The 24,101-nt window shown below is 45.1% G+C and overlaps 1 protein-coding gene across 2 annotated transcripts; it reads left to right on the top strand.

Moving 5' to 3' along the window:
- The first annotated feature begins 926 nt into the window (after positions 1–926).
- On the top strand, positions 927–23,219 carry ECRG4 (ECRG4 augurin precursor). 2 transcript variants are annotated; one of them, XM_077173374.1, is made up of 5 exons: positions 927–1,113; positions 17,347–17,479; positions 18,130–18,177; positions 20,610–20,773; positions 22,839–23,219. In XM_077173374.1, the coding sequence occupies exons 2-5, from the start codon at positions 17,380–17,382 to the stop codon at positions 22,998–23,000; spliced, it is 474 nt and encodes a 157-aa protein (XP_077029489.1). In that variant the 5' UTR covers positions 927–1,113; positions 17,347–17,379; the 3' UTR covers positions 23,001–23,219. The 2 variants fall into 2 exon arrangements, with proteins under 2 accessions (XP_077029489.1, XP_054483988.2); XM_054628013.2 differs by having other exon boundaries at positions 928–1,113; positions 20,604–20,773.
- The last annotated feature ends 882 nt before the right edge of the window (positions 23,220–24,101 follow it).

Below are 24,101 nucleotides of genomic sequence, written 5' to 3'. Positions count from 1 at the left end.
GCTGGCTGCCTGGAGGGGAGCCCCATGTGCAGAGTCTGGGCCCTTATGGGCTGCTTACAGCTGCTTTGCCACTACACCTCCAGGTATATCCCATGAGCAGGAATATTCACCCTGATGTGGCCAGACATCCTGAAGTATGATCCAAAGGGTACATCCATTCCCATTGAATGTCTGGATATGTATCTTAGGCATTCTGGCACTAAAAATACATAATGTGCCTCCAAAATACAGCGGTAACTGCATCAAGTGTTTCTTTAAATGGATTGAAATTTCCTTAGGCCATTTGGAACATTACTGGGATATCCCACTGAAAATAAGAGATTTTTAATATACATATGCCACACTCATTGTCTGTTCCTCATTACCTACATATTGAGATAAAATAATTCGATATTATTGATGTCCATTTTGTTTATTCCTCCTACATCATCCATAACAAGAAGTTGAAACCACTGCACTTGTGGTAAAACAGACTTTTGCTGCCACAGCCTTGTAACGTTTTGAGCACAATGGGTGCTCAAATTTACCATGAAAATGGGCCTTTATGAACCCCAGCCTTGGTCCCTGCAGTAAGGGGAGCCTGCTGGTCATGCCTTTGACCTCTGGCCCTCCTGCTGACCCCAGGTGTGCTGTCCCTCCTGCGTCTCAGCTCTGCTGTACCAACACATGCTGGTTCCCAGCACCTGCAAGGAATTAAAGATCACGAAAATGCTCCCTGGAGCTGGGCGCTGATCGTGCAGTACAGCTGACACAAAAGCTGAAATTCCTTTCACATGAGAACATGGGTACATCTGCTTGCAATCATCTTCCTCCAGGCAGCCAGCCTGATCAAGGAGAAATGTGATTCCCCACACTTGGTCCAAGGAGCGCTGGGTAGACGCCTCCAGCCGAGGGGCTGGATTTGGGAGAGGCAGAATAAACGCGCCTTTCACGCCCGGCATCCCCACCAGTCCCGCGGCTCCCGCGCTCCCAGCCTTGGTCCCTTCTTGCCCTGCTTGCAGGAGGCAAGGCATGCTGAAATAAAGAGAAACTTGTTCTGTGGCAGGAAAGGTCGTTTCTTCTGGCCAGGCATTCCCATCCTGGGAAGGAGACAGGAAGCATATTGCATTAAAGGTAAACTGATAAAATATTTGTCTGCTGGAAGAAGGGGAGGAATGTCAAAACAGTGTCAGTGTTCTTTAGAAAAAATTATTGTAGTGTCTTACTCCTTCCCTGACAACAGCTGTGGGGTATCATAAAGAAATGTTTTAGCCTTCAGTGATCTGTAGCCTCAAGCAGGGCATTTTCCTTGCTGCAAGGATGCTCTTTGTCTGCCTGTGCACGTCTGTGTGTTTACACACTGGGGTGTGAATGTGTGCTCTGCAGAGGAGGAAATGACTGAAAGTATTAGAAGTGAGTGGACATAGAGGGGATATTAGCAGAGTCTCTGGGAAATCTAATGTTTGTTTGTTATTACTTTCTTTGTTGCAGCTAACCAATGAGAAAACAACTAAAAAAATCACTTATTTGATGAAATGTGCAGTTTGTAACATAGATGTCTTATGGTTTGTGTACTTCTGTAGATTTGTCACATTCCATGTTAAAGCTTGCTTTTCATGCTGCTACACAAGAGGACTGAAGAAGTAATTTATAGGTACAATTAAGAATGCCATGTTTGGGGAATAAAGGGAGAGTATTTGCAACAAAAGCAAGCTTGACAGTTGAGTGGCTCAGCTTCACTGTGATTCCTGAAAGCAAGCTGAAGGCAGCAGCCAGAGTGTACTTTTACTCTTCAAATCTGATCATCAGTTTGATCATCATCTGATCATCATATATTTGCCCCACCTCCTCAGGCTGGACTTTGCTCATAGCCCAGATAGCCTGAAGACTTGAGCCAGGCTTGCAGAAGACATTAAAAACTCAGTGATGCAGCTGTAGCTGCAGTGCTCCAAGGGCACACACGTCCCAGCCCAGCCAGAGCATCCCTACAGCTGGACTGATTAAAATGGTCAGAAGTGACAGCTCACCACAATCCTGCAGGAAAATGCTGTGCTGCAGGCTGGGCAAGAGGACCTGGAGCAAGGCAGCCTGCTCTGTGTGTGATGTTTGGAGGCATGTGGTTAAATCAGGCATGGGCTGCTCCTAAACTCTTTGAACTGAACTCATGCTAAGACCTCCTAAGGTCTTGGTTTCAGCCAAGCTATATTCTTGGCCTCAAACAAGTGCCTAATAAAGAAGATCATTCCCATGAATAAGTCTTACTTTGGGCTTTTTTAAGAATCTGTCTTCTTTAGGGAAGTTTTGGTAGGGTGGAAGAACACCATCCCTTAACAAGTGCAGAGAACAGTGATGTACAGATAATATTTTTTTAAAAAATTGGCATGCAGATGTCCTGCATATTTTACCTTTTGCAGTTTATTCACATACATTCATGCATACCTGTAGAGTTTTAAGGTGACTGTAGAATGATCTGTGCTACAGCATGGAAATTCAAAGAGAAACATCTGTCATTAAAAAACAATAGGAAAAAGCATTTATTTAGCACAGGCTGAAATACAGAAATGTTTGCATGCTGTGTTTGGCTTGACTAACTATAGGGAAGACTTAATGATATAAAGAATCATTGTCTGTAAGACACTGTGTGGGGTCTGCTGTTTTCTGGGGCCACTCATGTGAATGTTCATTTGGGTGTTCCAACACACTGACACTCTGTAATAAATCCACCAGGGCATTTTTAGAGGCCTCATACTCAATGTATTTTTTTAATATGGCTTCATTCCCTGTGAATACTAATGTGGATATATAGAGATGAGAAGCTTTCCAATGACAGACAGATGGGATGCCTTTAAGGCTGTGTCAGAGGCCTCTGAAAATATTGATTGCCAAGTGTGGTTACTGGGAAAAGATGCTGAAACCTTTGGAATTGAACAGTTAACAGAGCATGCATCAAACCTGGATTTTCAGTTACAGGAAGGATAAGCCCTGACATCAGTCCTTCCCTGTGGCAGCCATTACATCTGATGGCTGGGTCTCAGTGCAGCTATGGGGAGATGCACATCTGTGTTCCTTTGCTTTATGAAGGCTGTGCTTGTTGCAGAGAATATTCTTACCACTCACCACACACCTCGGGAGTTTAGCTGTTAATTGCAGCCCCGAGGTATGTGAAAAGTCTCTGTTTTGGCCTGTGCATCTGAAGAACAAGCCAGAGTTCTTCGGTTTTTGTTCTTGAAGTTGTTTATTATATCTTGTCTATAAAATTTTTCTCCCTGCCCAGCCGAGGTCCACTCAGCAGGGCAGCCTGCAGCACTCTGACTGCCCTCAGGGCAGTGTTGTCTTTTTATACTACAAACTACATATAACATATTACAATTACTTTCCAGTACCTATCACCTATGTTAGACAGTGAACTTCTATTCTAAACCAATCCCAAAGTGCCAACATCACAGCAGAAGATGGAGGTAGAGAAGAAGAAGAAGGACTGGACATGCCCAAGTCCATCTTGTCCCCAAAACCCCCATTCTAAAAATCCCAAAATCTACCTTTTCACCCTGTGATAATTTTACTATTACATTATTTAAACTTCTGTGACTTTCAGGTTCTCATACAAAGCTGTTAATTTGCTTCACGGGTCATAATCAAATCCACAGGTGTTCTGGGCTGCGTGCCAGGGTCTCTGAGCCCCCTGGCAGGGGCCCTGCAACTCTGGACACCCAGAGGGATGTGCTGAGTTCCAACACACACAGATTTCATCCTCAGCAGGAGAATGAGTTTTCATTCTAGGCAGGAGGCACAAGCACAAGTCTTTAACTTTGGGGAGTAAATGGAATTTGTCAAGGCCTTGTAAAATCACTCTTGCCCGTTGGCTTTTCTAATGTTACACCACTGCCCTTTGCCTCCTCTGCCTCTTACTTGCAGCCTCTCTGTTCCTTGCAGTGCTGTCATCAGCCACCAACCTTTTTCAGGTATTGCCTGAAGCCACTGCTAAGCAATTGATGGGAAAACAATATTGGTTAGGTTGAAGGAAAGATGGCTTCAACTGGAATTTTTTGTATAAATTTGGAGAAATCCATTTTATATGTGACTTGTGAATGTACAAACTCTACACTACCACCTGTCTCCTCCTTCCTTTCACATCCAAGAGAGATGCATTGATTTTAAGGCTAGATGACATCACTCTGGGCTGACCACATGCATAATTCAGGTCCTCTGACATCCCTGTATAAAGTAATATTTCAGGATCAAGGAGAGTACCTGTGACAGAGACTGTCTTTTGACAAGGAGAAGAAAACCTCTCCTTGATTAAGAAAGATCCCCATTGTCCAAGACAATTCTTTAGAAGGTGCTCCAGCATCATTAACATCCATCTGATGTTTCCCCTTAGACTCTGAGCCTATTACACATCCAATTAGGTTAAAAGTGCTTCAGAAGGGAGGCTGCTCCACTACCTGCACTTGCACTGTCCATGCACAGAATTCAGATATCAGCAAAATACATGTGTTTTGTAAGTGTAGTTATTCTTGTCATAAACTCAGCCTCAGATCATTTGGGATAATTTGTTCCTGAAGCTGCCTTTATAGCAGGGGAAGGGAATAGGAAGAAACATTTTCCAACATATTTGCTATGCAGAAAATGTGCTTAGATCTTTATTAATATTCCTAGTTTGTATTGTTTATTTACATATAAGGGTTTAGTCCTCTGTTATGAGAGATTATTTTAAAATGAAAATATATGATATTTAAGTGGAGACTGGAGACGAATTGGAGAGAGACAGCTTGGATGAAATAATAAGAGTTGGAATTTGTTCATAATGAAACCAAAATGAAGGTATTTTATTTGTCAGCCTTTGTTTTAATCTGTTTCTTCTTTTAGTCTTGCCTGGAGTTGCCTGGGAAATCAATCTGTGCCTTGTGCAGTGGGATCTCTCCATGGCTAGGGACACTGATTGATTGTTTCATATATTGAGACTGTAGGTTTGATGGGAATTCTGTAGGAGTGGTGACAGCAGTGGAGATTTGAGGGTTTTGGCTTCTTCACTAAAATACATACCTTACAACATGTGTTCCTTCTTATCAGATAAAAAGTCCTCTCTCCACTCTGTATTTCTCTCTTCTTTCTGCTGTGTATTTCTCATCTCTTTTGTGTATTTCTCTTCTTCCTCTTCAAACATCTCAGTATGGATTGTTTTAACTACAAAATAAAATTAGTCAGTCATGTAAGATTAGTATTATGGAAAAGCTTTTCCGTGGACATATTTAGTGGCTTTGTAATGATTCAATGATTTGGTTGTATTTGGTGCTTTTTTTTTTTAAGTGTAAAATAATTTCTCATGACATGGCCAATTCAAACCCCATGACAAAAATTTCATATGAAATTATCAAGGGTAAAGAATTGGCTTTACTAAACCCAAGGACAACTATTGTATTTAAATAGCAGAACCACAACTTTTCTTATCCAAGTGCCTAAATTTTGCACAGCATCTGGTCAGGCCCAGCCTCTGAAAATTGTGCTTCCATGATGGGTATGGTGTTCTTCAAAGTATGACTGATCTGTCATTTTCTCTTAATTGAAAAAAACACAAAAAAAACCTAACAGCAGAAAGCTTCCTATCTGCTCCTATCTCCTCCCTGCTGTCCAGCAAAGCATTGGAATCATGGCCCCTGGAGGTTTTTAAAAGATGCATGAATTTGGCACTTAGAGACATGGTTTAGTGGTGGACTCAGCAGTGGAAGGTTTGTTGTTGGACTCCATGGTCTTCAAGATCTTTCCCTACTAAATGTTTCTATGATACAGAGATCTTACCATGACTGATTAACAAGTGATTATCAACAACAGAAATTCAGAAAGAACTTCTTCACAGAAAGGGTAACAGCACTGGAATAGATTCCCTATGGAGCTGGTGGAGTCACCATCCCTGGGCGTGTCCAAGAAACAGCTGGAGTGGCACTGCATGGCACTGCTATGGTTTAGTTGACCACATGGTGATTGGTCAGTGGTTGGACCTGCTGACCTTGGAGGTCTTTTCCAGCCTAAATGATTCTATTTGATTACCAACATCAAAGTTATATTGCTATCCCTACTTCTGCATTAATCAACATAAAAATTACAAGTTTAAGTGATCGTCTTTAAGAAGATGTTTCTATTCCAGCTATAAGTTAGTAAAAATAAACTGTCTAATACCACTGTGTGGCCTCCCCCAATCTATCATAGAGTCATTACTGTGCCAGTGCCATTTCTGTAAGATAAAAAAATCCTCAAAGGTTTGTCTGTGTGTTTACTCACTGCTGTATGGCTAAACCCTAACCTGGACTCACACATGAGAGAAAGAGATTGGTGTCATCAGGGCATCAGGGCATTACCCAGCTCAGGTCCTCCCCAGTTCCAAATACTATTCAGGAATATGTACTACACTTGCATTTTAACAATTAATTACCAGGTAAAATCATCTTTGAATTGTAGCCATGAGGTGATAACATTACCTAATAAAACCTCAGTCACTATCCTTCATTCAGGAGCAGTACTTCAGATCTGCCATGCAGGATGTGAAAATGTGTTAAACCAGGACAAGGTTCTTCAAAGCAGAAATCACTGTGGTTCTCTTCAAAATGAAAAAGGAGTCAGATACAAAGATTTGTAATGGCAGGTCTTGAGAGAGGAGGAGGCAAAATAATTTTGTGTTGGTTTTGGTAAATGTAAGTGACTGAATTGCTTATTCCTACTTGAAGAATTATGTCCTCAGAATTCCTCTCTCTGCAGCTAATTAACTTTCAGATTTAAGCTGATATCTGGTCTGGCCCAAAACCTGAATGATCTGACCAAAACCATGGCTGTCTTGCCTGCCAGGATATTTTTGATGGAAGGGAAAAAACATGCTGGAGATAGATGGCAGCATGTTATCTCCTCTGTGCCATCCTCTGTGGCAGGAGTTCCAGGGCAAAAGAGCAATTATGCCAGTGCCTCAAGGAGTGAGCCAGGACTCTGGAGGCCTCTGGACAAGTGCAGGCAGGCTCTTCTGCTTGGCTGATGGAGAGCCAGCATGGGTTCAGGAGTTGTGCAGTCCTACCAGCACGAGGAGAGCTGATGTGAGCTGGGTCAGGCCCCATGCTGTGATTTGTGATCAGAGACCAGCAGCCTTCCTTTCTGTCACTCGCCACAGGCCCAGGAGAGCAGAGATGGGGATGAAATGCCCACATTTCCAGCTGAGCCATGTTTCTGTACAACAGTTTTGTGAGATCCAGGCATAGAGTGGGATTTAATCTTTCTGAAATAAATGGGATTCCTTAGGGCTCTTGTCATTAAAAATGCATGTGTGCATGAATACCTGCAGGGTGGGTGACTAAATGGTCACAATGGGCAAAAAACCTTCCCTCAAATTTCCATAGCTTGCAGCCACCCATCCTTTGAAGTCACTGGCATCCAGGGACAGCTGGATGCAGTGGGGTTTCACGGGCAAAGATTAAAGATGTCACAATCTCTTACTCAGCAGCAGCACAGAGACAGTACAGAGAGTGCATTCTCCTGGAAACAAACTGAACTGTAAATCAGAGAGGTAATCCAACATCAGATGGGCAGAAGCATGGGCTTGTTCACAGGCAGGGCATTGGTGGAACTGGGAAGCACAGATATAAAGCAGAGGCAGCAAGAGCGGCCACAGAGCAGATCAAGAGAGGTGTAAGGTCATGTGTGATAAAGCCAGGAAGACAAGTGAGGTTTCTGCTCTAATAACCTGAGAATCATGCTCCAAGCTGCGATGCACTGTATGTTCCTAAGGCTCCCAAGGGCTCGTTTTTGACCCAAGGAGAGAGCAGTCACCTGCCCCCTGCTGCTGTGTTTTGTATTTTGACTGTTTGGGCAGACGTTTTGCATCCCGTGGGCCTGCCTCGGGCAGGCTGGCAGTGCTGCTGGAAACTGCAGGCAGGCAGGGGGAAGCAGGTTGTTTTGTTAATGCTGAAAATGCCTGGCACACTCCAGGCAATGTTCCCACTCCTCTGCTTTGAAACGTGAGCTTCAAACTCTTCAGGCTCTCTGGGATGTCCCCCTTTTCCTTCCCCATGAAATTGCACACACTTTCTCCCATTTCAAATGAAACCCAGGTATTTTTACAGCACGTGCTGGGCAGGCAGGGGCTGTGTCTCTGCAGGTCTCTGAGGCTCCTGGCTGTGCAGGTGAGGAGCAGTGGAGGTGCACAGGGCTTGCCCTGCTGCCCAGGCTGCCCAGCATTGCTGCAGCTCCTGGCGCTGTGGATGGAGACACAGGGAGGGAAACCTTGCACAGACCTATTACAGATTCACCTGTCACTGTCTCAGGCTCTTTGCTCCTCAGAAGGCAAACCTGTTCTCCTGGTGAACTTCCCTGCACAGGCTGAAATCCACTCTGGAACATGCCCACATTTTACCCGCTGTCATTGCTAAGATTTAAGATTTTTGAGATTTTGCATTTTGTAATCTTTGAGTAGGTGCAGCTTGTTTGTCCCGTGGGTCTGGGTTTGTTTGGTTTTTTTTTGGTTTTTTTGGGTTGTTTTTTTTTTTTTTTTGTTTGTTCAGGTTTTTTTATGAGAGTGTGTGTACATTCTGGATGTGAATAATAAAATAGGGCAATGCACACAAGTAAAATATTGCTCAGAAATAAGAAGCATAGAAACTAAGTATCCCAAATGAGAGCAGTAAAGGAAAGAATGATTTGAATGAAATCAGGCCATGTCAGAAAAACAGGTATTAATGTCCCTCTCCACCTCCTTTCCTGTTAAATCTGACATACAGACTTTCTAAATGCTTCCAGGTTTATCCTAAATGTATGCTGGAGGCAGTGTAAGAGAAAAAAGAGAAGGATTTCTTAGAGAGAGAATGTTTTTATCCCTCTGTGGAAAGGAAGCAGCCATGATCTGATAATGTTGCTGAACTAATCTGCTTCTCACTGTGCTTATCAGCAGAGCAGTAAGGTAAATTCTGCAGTGAGGGCAGTAAAGTACTGTCAATCAGTGAAGGGAGGAAGATGGACAGACCAACAGACACCATTTCTTACCTGGCAGGCTCAGACAGAAGCTGAGAAAAATATCAGCAGTAGCCAAGCAGGAGAAAAAAAATCCCAACAACTTTATTTTAAGCTATTTTCTATGGAAAATATGAGCTCTAATATTTATTACTAAAATGGACCAAAGAAATAATGCAACCAGTTGAGATGCAATGGCTGAAATGTGTCCCAAATCATGTGCCAAGGACAATGAGACTCACAGCTGACAACGAATAAATTTTTCCTAAAGAAAAGATGTTTGCTCTGGGTCTTGGGACTGGTCCTCTCACTGTCAGGACATCTCTGGGGCAGTGGAAGAAATAGTATGAAACTCAAAATATTTTGGAAAGAACTGACTGATGATTTAAATATTCTTCCTTCTGTTTGGAAGGAAAACATGGCTCCTGCAGTTTTCTTGGAACAGGCTGCAGAAAATCATTTGGAGTGCCAAGTGCCTCTACCCTAAGGCAAGCAACCTGGACAATATGGCTGGGAGATTTATGGAAACCTTATTAGCAGAAAGTAATGATTTTCTGGGTGTTAGGAACACTGTTCAGTGCTGCCATGTTCTTGATCCAATGGATCATTTTAGTGGATTGTTAAAATCTACACGTGCTTACTTGTAAAAGATGAAGTGTTATCTCCTGCACTCCCTGGCCAATTTCCAACTTATCTATTTGCCTATCAAGTTATGATGACTCAATATTTTGAGACTCATATTAAGCCTCATTATTTTATCCTAAGTCTCATTATATTTGGTGGGGGGGTATTCTTGGAAATCCAACTTTGGGAGTCCTGTGATTATATAAGCATTTAATCTACACTGTATTTAAGAACAGTACCATGTTGAAGCACTTAAAATCATGAATCCTAATAAAGAAAGAGGGAAAGAAACCAAGATCAATCTTTTTAGTGTTTTTTGTTGTGCTTGGAATTACTGAATATCCTTGAATAGCCATTACTGATACTATCTCTTACATTTTAATGAACAAACCACAGTTCTCTCAACAACTACTGTGATGAGAGGCAAAATCAGAGGCATCTCTCCTATTCAGAGATCTCTTTGTACAAAATTTTAGGCAAAATGTAGAATATTAACTACAGTAATAGTAAAACACCTTAAAATTCAGGATGCTTTGAGCCAGAGATTATGCCCCCCCCCCAAAAAAAAAAAAAGCTACCAGAATTTCTTCAGTGAGGTCCTTGCCTTGCTCCTGCCTGTATATTCTTTAAGTCAGGTTCAGAGTGGTTTTCACTGGATTGCTCCCAGTTTTTTGCCTCAGGCTTGCAAGACCATAGTCATCAGTCTAACCCCATGCTGGGAAAGTAATGAACCCACCAGTTCTATCCTGCTATCCAGCTGCAGGCTTCCTTCCAATTCATGGTCTTTGTTATGCTCAGGGGCTTGATGGAGTTTACACCACGCTGAAAGGGGCCCTGCTCACTGCTCCCCATTCCAGGGCTGCCTGGGGAACAGCCCTGCTGACAGCATTCATTAACATCTTTCAATGAAATTTCGACATCAAGGGTTTACTACTGTCACCAGTGGTGATGAAAGACATTTAACCAAATGACATCATAGGTGCAGACTTTCTTACCTAATGTCCTTGGGAATGCTGCCCAACCATGCCAGCAGAGAGCTTCCAGCACCGGTGTGCCAATGGAGGAAAATCAAGCCCTAAAACAAGCCTGAAACCTCTCCATACACAGAATCACACAGAATCATTAGGAGGGAAGAGACCTTAAAGATCATTGAGCCCAACCCATGCCTTAACACCTCAACTAAACCATGGCACCAAATGCCATATCCAGTCTTTTTTTAAACACATCCAGAGATGTGTGTGGTGACTCCACCACCTCCCTGGGCAGATATTTCCAGTACTTCATCACTCTTTCCATAAAAAACTTTTTCCTAATATCCAACCTATATTTCCCTTGATACAACTTAAGGCTGTGTCAGCTGCTGCCTGGAGAAAGAGACCAACCCCCACCTGACTACAGCCACCTTTCTGTTGTAGAGATTGACAAGGTCACCCCTGAGTCTCCTCCAGGTTAAACACCCCCAGCTCCCTCAGTCATTCCTCACTGTAGGGTTTGTGTTCCCAGCCCCTCACCAGCCTCGTTGCCTCCTCTGGATGCAGTCAAGTGTCTCCATGTCCTTCCCAAACTGAGGGCCCAGAACTGGACACAGCACTCAAGGTGTGGCCTCACCAGTGCTGAGGTGTCATGGTTTGACACTGGCACAATGCCAGTGCCCCCATGAAGATACCCTCTCCCTGGTAGCTGCTGTGAGATGTGATCAGGAATAAGCAAAGCAGGCTCCTACTTAGGAAAGAAAAGAAAACAGAACTTTATTAACTACTCTACAACTACAAATAAAAAGGAACACACATACACAGGGAAAATGAAAACCTCACAAATGCATTTCCTCCTCCCCCCACCAAATTTCCAACACAATACATTTATTCCTCAAATCACCAACTCTTGGTCCAGCACCACCTTTTAGACAATCAATCCTCAGTTCATCAAGAGGAGAGGAGTCCTTCTTGTACCATGGGCTTCCCCTGGAACCACAGCTGAAGCCTCGTGTGTTTCTGTGTCACTCGTGGCACCGCCCGGAGAACATCTGCCGTGACCTCTTCCTTTTCATGTCCAGTGCTCTCACCACTGAACACAGACCAGAGCTGCTTCTAGGGTTGTCTTTTAAGGATGCTCTGTCCCGATCCAAAAAAGGCACAGTCTCTCCTTTGGGACACCTGTCCCCACAATCTCTCCTTTGGGACACCTGTCCCCCCCCATATTTTTTCACCCCCTGGGGCCGAGGGGCACCAACACTGAACCCTCTTGGTTCTGTGGCCATTGCCTCCCCCTAGAATGCAGTCTCTGTGTCACAAGGAACATGGGTCTGTCCATGGCTATACAAAAAGAGTCCAGCAAAAGCCACTCCATCATCTCTTCCCACTAGGATTCTTCTCTACTCTTCTACTATCTCTCGCTCGCCCAGACCTCTCTCACACTTGCACATTTCCTTCCTCATCTTCCACTCTATCTTCCAGGAGAGGTCAATGATCTGTAAAGTTCTCATTCTCCAAAAAAGGGGTTAAAAGCTCCTACAAGCGGCCGGCTGAACCCCCCCTTCTTCTCCGTCCCAGCCGTGCTGCCGGCACAGGCCCATGTTTATCCAGTTTCAAGGTTACAGTCTCAGGCAGCGGCTCTCTCTCTCTCTCTCTCTCTCTCTCTCTCTCTCTATCTCTATCTCTCTCTCTCTCTCTGTGTCTCTCTCTCTCTGTCTCTCAGGGGGGCTGCCCGATGGCTCCCGGTGTCTCTCTCTCTTCCACCCTTCCACCCCGGGGCTCAGGCCTACCTCTCTCGGCCACATGGCTTTTCCCCTCCCCCTGCCCAGCCAGCAGCTGGGCCGGGGGAGAGACCCGAACTCTTTCCCGACGGAAACCCAAGAGGGCCCTCCCAGGGGAGAGCTCTGCTTTTAACCCCGTGTTCTCAGAGGCGTGTTCATGTTCTAAATGGCCAGGTTAGATGCCAATATTAAAGCCTGAATATCCATTGGCCCAAAACACAGCATCCCAAAAAACACATTTCCTGTCAAACCACCACATGAGGGCAGGGGAAGAATGACCTCCCTGCTCCTGCTGGCCACACTGTTCCTGACACAGACCAGGATGCCATTGGCCTTCTTGGCCACCTGGGCACAGTGCTGGCTCATGTCCAGCCGACTGTCAACCAGCACGACCAGGTCCCTTTCCTCCTGAGCACTGTCCAGCCACAGCATCCCCAGCCTGTAACATTGTAGGGGGTTATTGTGGCCAAAGTGCAGGACTTGGCACTTGGATTTATTAAATTTCTTCTTACTGGACTCTGCCCATCCATCCAACCATTGCAGGTCTCTCTGCAGAGCCCTCCTACCTTGCAACAGATTGACACATGATCTCAGCTAAGTTTTGTCCACAAAATTACTAATGAAAGACTCAATCCCCTCATCCATGTCATCCATAAAGATATTTAACAGAACTGGCCCCAGCACAGAGCCCTGAGGGACACCACTGGTGCCTGGCTGCCAGCTGGATGCAGCACCATCCCCACCACTCTCTGGGCCCAGCCATCCAGCCAGTTCCTAACCCAGCACAGAGTGCTCCTGTCCAAGCCACGGGCTGCCAGCTTGTCTAGGAGTGTGCTGTGGGAGACAGTGTCAAAGGCCTTGCTGAAATCCAAACAGACAACATCCACAGCCTTTCCTGCATTCCCCAGGAGGGTCACTTGGTCATAAAAGGAGATCAGGTTGGTCAAACACAACCTACCCCTCCTAAAGCCCTGCTGGCTGGTTCTGATAGCCTGGCCTATAAGTGCTGTGTGATGACACTCAATATAAACTGTTCCATAACCTTACTGGGTACTGAGGTCAGGCTGACTGGTCTATAATTACCAGGCTCCTCCTTCCTACCCTTTGTGTGAGTGGGTGTCACATTGGCCAGGTTCCAGTCATCCAGAACCTCACCAGTGAGCCAGGACTGCTGGAAAATGATGGAGAGAGGCTTCACAAGCTCATCTGCAGCTCCCTCATCACCCTGGGATAGATTCCATCTGGGCCCATAGATTTATGAACATCCAGCAGCTCAGCAGTTCTCTGACAACCTCCTCCTGGATAACAAGGGGACCATTCTGCTCCCTGACACCCTCTGCCAGCCCAGGAGGACAGCTGTCCTGAGGACAAGCCATCTTCCCACTAAATACTGAGGCAAAGAAGGCATTAAGCACTTCCACCTTCTCCTCAACTGCAGTTACTAAGTTCCCTCCCATCCAGTAGAGAACTGAGGTCTTACCCTTCCTTTTGCCATTAATATATTTGTAAAAACATTATTTATTATCCTTTACAAAAGTTGCCAAATGAAGTTCCAACTGAGCTTTGGCCTCTCTAATTTTTTCCTACATGCCCTAGCAACCCCCTTAAATATTTCCTGAGACATCTGACCCTCCTTCCAAAGATCATACATCCTCTTTTTATTTCTAAGTTCCTTCAAAACCTTGTTGCCCATCCAGGCTGGATGTTTACCTCATCAACTCATCTTTCAGCACACAGGGACAGTCTGTTCCTGTGCCCTCAAGATCTCTGTTTCAAAGCACACTCACCTTTCCTGGACTCCTTTGTTTTTAAGGGCTGCTTCAAAAGGAACTCTCTGAATAAGTCTCCTAAATAGCTCAAAGTCTGCTCTCCAGCAGTCCAATGTAAGAGTCATATTGATGTTCCTCCTGATTTCACCAAATATCAAGTACTCCAACCACCACATCTCCCACCAGCCCATCTCTATTTACAAACAACAGGTCTAACATAGTCCTTCCTTTGGTGGGCTCACTCACCAGCTGTGACAAAAGTTGTCATCAACACACTCTAAGAACCTCCTGGACTGCCTCTTTTCTGCTGTACTAAGTTCCCAGCAGATGTCTGGCAGGTTAAAGTCACCTACAAGAAGAACAAGGACTGGTGATCCTGGTGATGCTGAAGAAAGGGAGGTTTTAAAGAGAGCAGTGTCACTGCTGATGGAGAGATCCCAGGAAAACACTGCAGAATTCCATCTGTACACACAGCAACTGTGGTTTTTCATGGTAAATAACAGAAAGGGGTACTGCAAACATGTCAATAAACTTGGATATTCACTCATGGGTAAATACTTGGAACAACAATGCAATAGCTTCAAGCTCAGCAGAAAAATAAGTGTCTTACTACAAAATGGGCAACACTGCCTTAAGTCCTTATAACAACCTGAAAAGAAATAGAGATTGCTACTGGGGAAACATCAGTCACCTTTCACCTTGCCTTTGAAAAAGTGCTGTGATGCTTTTTTTTACTTTATGTCAAAAACTTCTGTCCCCTGAACTGAGAAAGTGACCTCTTCTTGAAGACACTGCACTCACTTTAAACCTGAGGTTTATAGTCTTCGGTCAATCACTTCTTCCATCACTAGAGCAATGAATTTCTACAATAACCTTGTACTTGAGTCAATCCTTTCTCTGGGTTTCAAAAGATTGCATTTTATCCCAGCAGTTTCTTGAGTCATCATGGTCTATCTAGTATCCAGAAGAGGTTCTGTGCTTTGTATTTCTTTGGCTGAGAGGCACAAAGCACCTGAAGTTCTGCAGAGCCCCAGCTTCCACACAAGGCTTGCTACAAACCAGCCAGCTGAACGAAACAACCTTTGCCATTACCAGTATAGCAGTAAACCACGAATATGCATGAATTATTGCCCTGGTTTTATAAATTAACTGCATCACAACTCTTCCATGTAGCCTTGCATGTGTGCTCTTCACTTCTGTCCCTTCTAGCTATATTCTGCAAATTGCTATCCCAAAGCCCTGGTGGTTTTAACAAACGGGCTGTCAGTGTTAACCTGATGAAAGAGTGCATTGATTCAGGAGAAGGGGCCTTTGCTCCAGCACATGGTGTTGTCTGCTGACACTTGAAGCATGGGACTACAGGGCAAAACCACTCAAAAACAGTGGCAGAAAAGACAAACCAGTTCTGGTTCACATCTGCATGGGAGCTGAGCTGGGACCCCAGCCTCCCGTGGAAGTGCTTCCATCACAGGGATGGGGAGGGTGCTGCTCCCTCCCTCTCTCTCTCTCTCTGTGGGAAGATGTGGCTCCTGCAGAGAGCAAGAGGCCCTTTGTGTGGAGCTGTTGTTTGACACTGCCACTTGAACTGGGGTAATGGAATCCTAGAATGGTTTGGGTTGGAAGTGATATTAAAGATGATCTCATTCCAACCCCTCCTGACCATGAGCAGGGACACCTTCTCAAAGACCAGGCTGCTCCCCATCCCCATCCAACCTGGCCTTGAACACTTCAGGGATGGGCATCCAGAACTTCTCTGGGCAAGCAGTTCCAGGGTCTCACCACCCTCACAGTAAAGAATTTCTTCCTAATATCTAAATGAGGCCTTTTTCAGTTTGAAGCCCTTATCTTTTGCCCTACCATTTCATGATCTTGGAAGAAGTCCTTACAAAAAGGATGAGCAGAGATGCCTGAGCTTTAGCTCAGAGGTGCTGGGGCATGAAGGGCAGCAAGGAAAAAGCTTTGAATGCAAATTCAAATGATTTTTTTCAGAAGAGGAAAGATGTGTGGGGAAACAGGAGCGATTCCCCGAAGCAGCATTCAGGCTGGGGCTGAGACCCTGCTGAGGGACCAGCCCACTCTGGTGATTCTTCTGCATTTTACAGTGAGTGGTGAAGCCAGCCATGGGGTCTGGTCCCACTCCCAAGATCTGCTGTGCCTGTCTGTGTTCCACATCTCATCACAGGGAGTTGCCACTGCACAGCTCCCCCACCATGCACTCGTGGCTATGTGTACATATACACAAATATATTCAATGTACATATTTATATCCAACTGCAATATATAGAGTATGCACTCTGTGTGTGTTTTGTGTGTGTGTATTCATCTGCAACTGATCTGGAACCGATCCTTCTATCACAGAGCCAAGGCCCCAGCACCTGCCAGATTTCTCACAAGTAGTTTACAGAGGGGGCCTGGCTCTCCCTTGCTCTCTGCTGGCACAGCTTCAGCACGAGGTGAGATGCTCATTATGGTCTCCTGGGTGCTGTGGGTCTCTGCTGTGAGGGAAGAGAGAGGTTTGTGTCTTAGGATGGGTAAGGAATTCTTTAGGAATTCATCTGGGTGTTTCTGGCATCTGCAGGGGAAGGAACTGATAGAAGATTAATTCACCAAGGGAAGGTTGAAGTCCAAATTAGGAAAAGGCAAGAGTAACTTTAGGCACCATAACAGTTATGGAACTGCTGAGCAAGGGCTCTTAGTTTGTGAGTTTAGCTTTTGCTCCCTGAGTTCTTACAATAAACTAAAACTGTCCATATGTAGGGAAAAAAATTCCAAATTATATTTTAAAGCTAATCAGCTAAAATGCATTGTGATTTTCTGTGGGTTTGGGTGGTGATAAGAAGGGAGACAGAGAAAACCCTGAACTAAGTCACCTTTGGTTGATTCTGTTTAGTTTTTCCATCAGGACTATCTCTCCATTTCCATGCACTGTTACAAGGATCTGACAAACTGGCTTTATATCCAGAGCAATGACACACTACAGCCATTTTATTTACTTTTTTTAAAACTCCCCTGTCAGAAAAGCCCGCATAAACCGCTGAAAGGTCTTTACCAGCCTCACCGGATCGATTATGTGTAACTCCAATAAAAAAGTGCCTCTGGGAAGTGGCCGAGCAGTGGCTGGGTGCCTGGCGCTGCCCCGCTCCGAGCCCCGCAGCATCCCCGGGCTGCGCTGCCCCTCCCCGCTCCGCTCCTCCGTCCCGCCCTCCGCCTCCATCCTCTCCGTCTCCTCCCGCGCAGGTGGGGCTCCGCTCCTGAGCTCTCCTCGCCGCGATGCCGCCGCCGTGTCCCCGCGGGGCCCTGCCCGGGGCCTCCCTGCACCTCCTCCTCCTCCTCCTCCTCTTCCTCCTGCCGCTGCTCTGCGCGGCGCCCGGTGAGTGAGCGCGGCGTGCGGGACACGGGGACAGCGCAACCCGGCACGGCCCGGGGAGCGGGAACAGCCTTGCCCCGGCACCCCGCGGGGGTGAGAGCCTTGGCACGCTCCAAGCCTTGTGCGAGCTCGGCATCTTTCTGAAAAGGTGCTGCTTTGCCCGCGACTGAAGCATTTCGGAACTGCCGAGCGCTTGCAGGTCTCCCGTTGCGCTCCGGTCTGGGGATCAGCAGCGTGACAGCTTCGATGTGCCTTGGGGCAGGATGCCAGGCACAGTTTTGGAGCACTCTGATTGTTAGCACAGCCCTCACCCAGTGACGAGGGGCTTCCAGAATTATCATGCTGCTCTGGGTGCTGGTACTGGCACCAACTGCAGCTTTCTGATGAAAAATATAATCATTTACTTGGTGAAGAAGGCCATTATAGGGTTTCCCTTGCCAAGAGAGCTGGGGAGAAGATGCTGGACTGTCAGAAGCTTCCTTGCAGTGTATATTGCATTCAAATGTGGAAATGGGAGCAAAGAGAGCAAGTTTCTGCTTTGCCTCTTGAACTGGAGCTATGACAAAAATACTTCTGGCAGTTTTTGAGAAATAAACTTCTGTTATTGTTGTTATTTCCTTCTCAGTAAATGTACGTGTTTTATTTTTGTCTAGATGTTTCAAGGGGAAATAAGCTTAAACTGATGCTTCAGAAACGAGAAGGTAAGTAAAGAGACACCAAAGTGCTTTTCCTTGTTTTTCCTTGGAGTCAGCTGCTGTCAGTCAAAGCTGATGGAGCAGGAGGCCACAAGCACAGGGCCACACTCACAATGGGCCACACCAGAACCTCCTGCTCAGGCAGAGCCCTGCCTGTGTGCCTGTTTGGGATGTTGGGCTGGAGGCTGTGCTTGCCACAGCTCCCTCTGAAAGGCAGTGCCCAGCCTCAGCTATGCTGCCTTGGCTCTGCACAGAGCACAGCACCGGCCTTTTCCTGGGGATGCATGGCAGACGTGGCATTTATCTATTTGGGGCAGTCACAAACTTTTCCAAGGAATGCATGGAAATACTGCTGGCTCAGGCACAGGGAAGAGTATGTGCAAACCTGGCTTGCCAGTGATGCCTTAACTTGCTCTTTTTTTCTTCTTGGCCCCACATGTGCTTCCCTTTTGGAAGACTGCTCTCTTACGGGAGAGATGATGGCCAAAGGCCCAGCAGTCAGAAGCATGGAATGGCTCTCTGGTTGAGGGAAGGTGGTGGAAACCATGCCAGCTGGGAACAAGCTGCACCACAGCAGATGAAATATCCCAGAAGTTTTGGCCACCTCCCCTCAGCCTGCTCTATGGCTGAAGCAAAGAATTTATACCCTCACAGAGGGGACTTCCACTTCCTGCCAGGCTTTCTAATTTTGTTCTGGGTTTTTTTTCTGGCATCACTCCACACCTCTTGCCAGAACTAAATATACATCCCACCCACCTCTGTTTTCCTTGTGTGTGGGTTCCTTGTGTTACATTCTGCAGGGCTTGTGTGAAGACAAGAGTGACCCTCCTGCACCACAGCAGTGGCCACTTGTTTGTTCAGGCCCCCTGGGGAGAAGGCTCCTGGGGCATGCAGACAACATCTATAGATGTTGTTGGCTTAGATCAGGAAGAACTGCAAAACTGATGATAGAGGGAATATGCAGCCTTTTTAATTCCAGCCCTGCTCCCTTTTCTGGTTGGTTTCTAAAGCAAGCAGGCCAAGCACACAGTACTGCTTCCCTTGCTGGCAGTGTCCCTTGTGTGAGGGCTCATCCATGGGACATCTGCTTAGCTGTCCCTCCCAGCAGTAACACCTAGTTCAAGCTCATGGTGAGTTATCAGTTTCCAGCTCATCACTGCAGGACAGCCTACTGTTTACCACTTACTTCAACAACTCATCTATCACTTTTATCTCCAGAACCTCCTTTTTTTCTGTAGTCCTTTGCCTTCCTCTGTGAGTGTGCCCAGCTCCTGCTCCAGTGGTTTTCTTCACATCTCCACTTGACTTCCCTGCCTACCCCAGTCTCTTCCCACACATCCTCCAAAAATCCCATGCACACCCGTGCTCCTGATTTCTCCCTCATTGAAATGAACCATCTGAAGGTAAGACTTCTCCTACTCCTACACACCTCTGGTTTCACAGCCGGATCAACACCATGTTTTATCATTTCCATGTCTGACCAGGGGCTGGCCAGTTACAGAATCATAGAACTGTTAGATTAGGAGAGATCTCTAAGTTTAAATCCAACCATTTACCCAGAAGTCACACTCACAACTAAACCATGTCCCCAAAAAACCATGTGTCTTTTGAACACTTCCAGGGATGGCAATTCCCACCACTTCCCTAGGCAGTTTGTTCCAAACCTTGACCACTCTTTGAGCCAAGGACTTTTTCCTAACATCCAAGCTAAACCTTCTGTGGCACAACTTGAGACCATTTCTTCTCATTTTGCTTAGTCCTCTCATCCATGTCTTTGGGAGCTGCATCAATTCCTTCAGCAGCCACAGCACGCTGCTCTGAGGCATGGAGCAAGCCAGGTGGCACATCTGGGTCTGGCAGGTTGGGGGCATTTCTGTGCATCCCTCACACAGGTCGCTATGAAAACCTGATGGGCTTTTATTTTCAGGCATACAGGGCATTTAGTAGCACTCATCTAAATGCTACTTTTTCACACATCAGTTTCAAAAATCTATCTTTTAAAGTGTTTCTCCCTTCACTCTAATATGTTAGCAGTGCTTCTCCAGCTTCCTTAGTCATTCTAACTTCACCTCTCTTCTTCAACCCAATTTCTCCAACTGTAGCACTTAGGGCTGGTCTGCTCTCCTGAAAGCACAAACACATCATGTATATGCTCATTGAATTTGGGTATTTTTATTTCAATTCCTCAGTTAGCTGCTGTACTTAAGCTCAGAAATGCTTTACAAGAATCCAGGAGAATGAGGGTAGCAGAGAAATCCTATTACACTGGTGATTCCTGGGTTTATTACTGTTACTCTGCTACAGGCATTGCACTGGCAAGCACAAAGGTAATGGCATGATGTGAGAATCATTTTCTTACTTGCTGCAAGCAGTACACTTCAGGCTGACCAAAAATTTCCTGGCATGCCTTTTGTGGGGGGGATTAATTTCAGCTTCTGCTGCTGCTGCTGCTGCTGCGAGGCCGGAGGTGTCCGTGAAAGAAACGGCAGCCAAGGAGTTCCTGAGCAGCCTGAGACGCCAGCGGCGCCAGCTGTGGGACAGGAGCCAGCCCGATGTGCAGCAGTGGTACCAGCAGTTCCTGTACCTGGGCTTCGATGAGCAGGTCAGTGAAAGAAATGGAGAGGGGCTTTTAAAAAATGAGGGAGAATAGGCAGGCATAGAACAAGGAGGATTGGGTTTAAATTAAAAAAAAAAAAAAGAGATTTAGATAAGATATTAGGAATAAATTCTTTACTGAGGGTGGTGAGGCACTGGAACAAGTTGCTCAGAGAAGTGGTTGATGCCCTATTCCTCTAAGTGTTGAAGGCCAGGTTTGATGGGGTGTTGAGCAACCTGGTGTAGTAGAAGGTGTCCCTGCCTAGAATTCTTCTTTAGAGTGGCAAATGTGACACAGAAATATAACCTCTGTTATGTGTTAGAGATCCTTGCAGTATTTTATTAGTTGAAAAAAATTATATTAAGGTCTTGTATGGAGTTCCTGCCTGCTATCAAACTTAAGCTTAATAAATTGCAACTGGACATATGAACAAGGTTTGCTTTGCAGAATAGGTGGCCAGACTCAAAGCAATCAATCCTATTTCAGGAAAGTAATTTCCTGTCAGCCTCAACCTGATCAGCTTTTAAACATGCTGAGAAATCCACACCAAGCTGGCTGTGACTGGCCCTTCCCAGTGAATGGCACTGACATTATGCACCCAATGCACACTTGTGCCTCCACAGAGTGGGCAGCTCCTGACCATCATGAACACTGGCAGCTGTGCCTCCCCTCTATATGTGAAAGGAAAACCTTTGGACAATATTCAGTCAGCCTCCCTTCAAATGAGAAGGACACGTTTTTAAAAAACGCTTTATTTATAAAAACACTGGAGTGGAATCAAACTCTGCACAAAGCTCTACTAAATAGATGCTGGAATAGGGCAAAAAAAAAAGTGTGTTTGGTTGCAGTCCCACATGTAGAATAATTTCTGCTTTTAATAAGAGGTAAAAATAGTTATAGATGTTGAATTCTTGGCTTCTGTCAGCTGTATGAATATGTTTAATGAGATTGCATTGGCACAGGGAGGCTGGAGTACATTTTAAAGCTTCATGCTATGTGGATTGCTTGGAAGATGAATGCACTCATTTTCAAAGCTGCAACAATTAGAAAAATAATCCTTTGCTTGAGCTGAAATAATGAAGGGTACTTTTTTTCTAAATTCTCCTGGATATTATGTGGACAAAAGTAATTTCTCAACAGCATGGCTACATCCCCCTTCACTAATAGAAATAGGAAAAATAGGAAAAGTGGTTTTATACACTGGAAGCTGAAGACTGGGGGAAAATACCAAAGGAGCAAGGACAAACCATGTAGATAAAGTGAATTCTCCTCTAAGTTCCTGTATGCATTTCAAAAACCAAAATGAGGCCTGTTGTGGGATACAATGAATCCACTTAGTAGGTTTTCTTGAGTATTAGGACACAGTCCTAACAATGAAATAACTGTTTGTTCCAGCAAAGGACTTGGTCCGTACTTATCCATTGTGTATTTGCAAAACCTTTTTTTTCCCCCAAATCTCAGCCAAAAATATTTCCAAAGAGTCATTCAGATGGAAAGGCTTTGACTTGGCAAGTATTTGATATCCTTGCACACTATTTTTCCTCTGCTGTTGTGAGCAGAACTGAAGTGCTTATTGCATTTCCATAGCTGGAAGGCTGCATTGTACCTCTGTTTTTACCTGTGCAAGGTGGGGGACAGAGATCAGACAGAAAGCAAAAGGCTGTTGCGCCCCAGTCAGGGATATTGCAACTAAAGGTACATGGCAAGGGAGAACGAAATCTTTAGATTTTTAACTGTAAAATATTGACATAATTCTACAGTCCACCATTGACAAGGTAATTGAAATGTTAAAGGTGTTTAGTGCACATTTCAGATGAAGGCAGTCTCAATTTAAGCACTCTGCAGTGGGCAGGGAGTGTGGGGCTGGGTCCAGGGCAGGACAACTCCTGCACACAGGATCCTGATAATCCCATAGCTACAAGTCACAAAACCCCTTAGATCTAAAGATTTCATTTATGCCAAATGTGCAAAGGATCCGAATTTCTGGAAGAGGCTCTTGCACCACTTCAGTTTCATCTCATCACGGTAGTTTCAGGCTGGAAAGCAAATGCTTTTTTTTTTTTTCTGGCAGAAATTTGAAGATGACATCTCCTACTGGACCAACTTGGGGCGTGCTCGTAATGAGTACTACGGTGGGCACTACCAGCACCACTACGATGAAGATTCTCCCATTGGCCCACGGGACCCGCACGCCTTCAGGCACGGGGCAGGCGTCAACTACGACGATTACTAATGCCATTTACCCTAGGGCAGCTGCTGCCTGTAGGGCTGGGCGAGGCTGAGCCCTCCCTCCGTCAGGATGACCTTGCTTTTTCTTCTGGTCATGCCAAACAGAAAGAGTAAAGGAACTGCCAGACTTTCATCAAAGCAGCATGATTTTTTTAAACTATTATTACTTAGTAGTACACTATATATAAAAAGTGTTATAGAAATAAAGCTTTTTTGATAATCATGTTGCCATTATTTAGTAGACTTTATAACAGCAATTTAATTCCAACTGTATTACTACAGATTCCTTTTTAAAGGGCTTTTTCTCTTGCTGTCATACAATCAATTGCAAAATTGCATTATATCATCTACTTTGGCATATAGAATACGTATTATTAGCCAGTACATTTAAGATGTGCCTTCCCATTCACACTTCTATTAACAAAAAAATCCAATTATTCTTGGGAGAAAGGAAAAAAAAAGTTTCCTGTCAATTAGAGTGCTGTTTTGTTTCCTCCTCTGCGGTTTCCATACCCACAGTGTGCAGCCCTCCAAGCCTGACATGGCACTTCTGCAGCTCCTGTTGGGTCAAGGACACAGATATTCACAAAAGCTAAATTCAATGCAGATGAGCTTGCCTACCTACAAAGCCTGTGAAAGGATTCTCCAGGGAACAGGCTCAAGGCAGGAACTTGACTTCAGCAGTAATTGCTGAGGCACAGAGCATCCAAACCTGAGCGGCCCCAGCCCCTCCCAGGCACGATAACCCAAAGGTTATCTTTGCTGAATACTCCCCTTTGTGTCCATTCCACTTAGTGTCAAGCTTTCAGCCTAGCTCAAAATAGGGAATAAAACAACAAAGTAAGCTATTTAAAATTAAGTTAGTGTCAGACAGCAACCAACACAATCCCCTGACATCATAATTTCCTATTGCAAAATTCCCTCTACCCCAGTTCAGACAGAAACATGCACATTAAGCTGAGCATCAAAATATATCAGAGACCAGACATCTGTTAGTGAAACACAGTGGATTAAAGGGGGATTGTTGGTGGCATCATGTGTGTTAAGAATCCCAAAACACAAACAATTTCTGTATCACAGCAACATCAACCTGGGAGGGAGATTT

The sequence above is a fragment of the Agelaius phoeniceus genome, chromosome 2 (genome assembly GCF_051311805.1).
Source record: "Agelaius phoeniceus isolate bAgePho1 chromosome 2, bAgePho1.hap1, whole genome shotgun sequence".
In the NCBI taxonomy this organism is placed as follows: domain Eukaryota; kingdom Metazoa; phylum Chordata; class Aves; order Passeriformes; family Icteridae; genus Agelaius; species Agelaius phoeniceus.
The sequence above is the reverse complement of the archived record's forward strand: the minus strand, read 5'-3'. Positions and strand labels throughout refer to the sequence as shown.

Excerpts from the sequence above, each read along its gene's own strand:
- ECRG4 (XM_054628013.2), top strand. The coding sequence starts at position 17,380 with ATGCCGCCGCCGTGTCCCCGCGGGGCCCTGCCCGGGGCCTCCCTGCAC. Across the intron at positions 17,480-18,129 it reads GCTGCTCTGCGCGGCGCCCG|ATGTTTCAAGGGGAAATAAG; the intron begins GTGAGTGAGCGC and ends ATTTTTGTCTAG. Across the intron at positions 20,774-22,838 it reads ACCTGGGCTTCGATGAGCAG|AAATTTGAAGATGACATCTC; the intron begins GTCAGTGAAAGA and ends TTTTTCTGGCAG.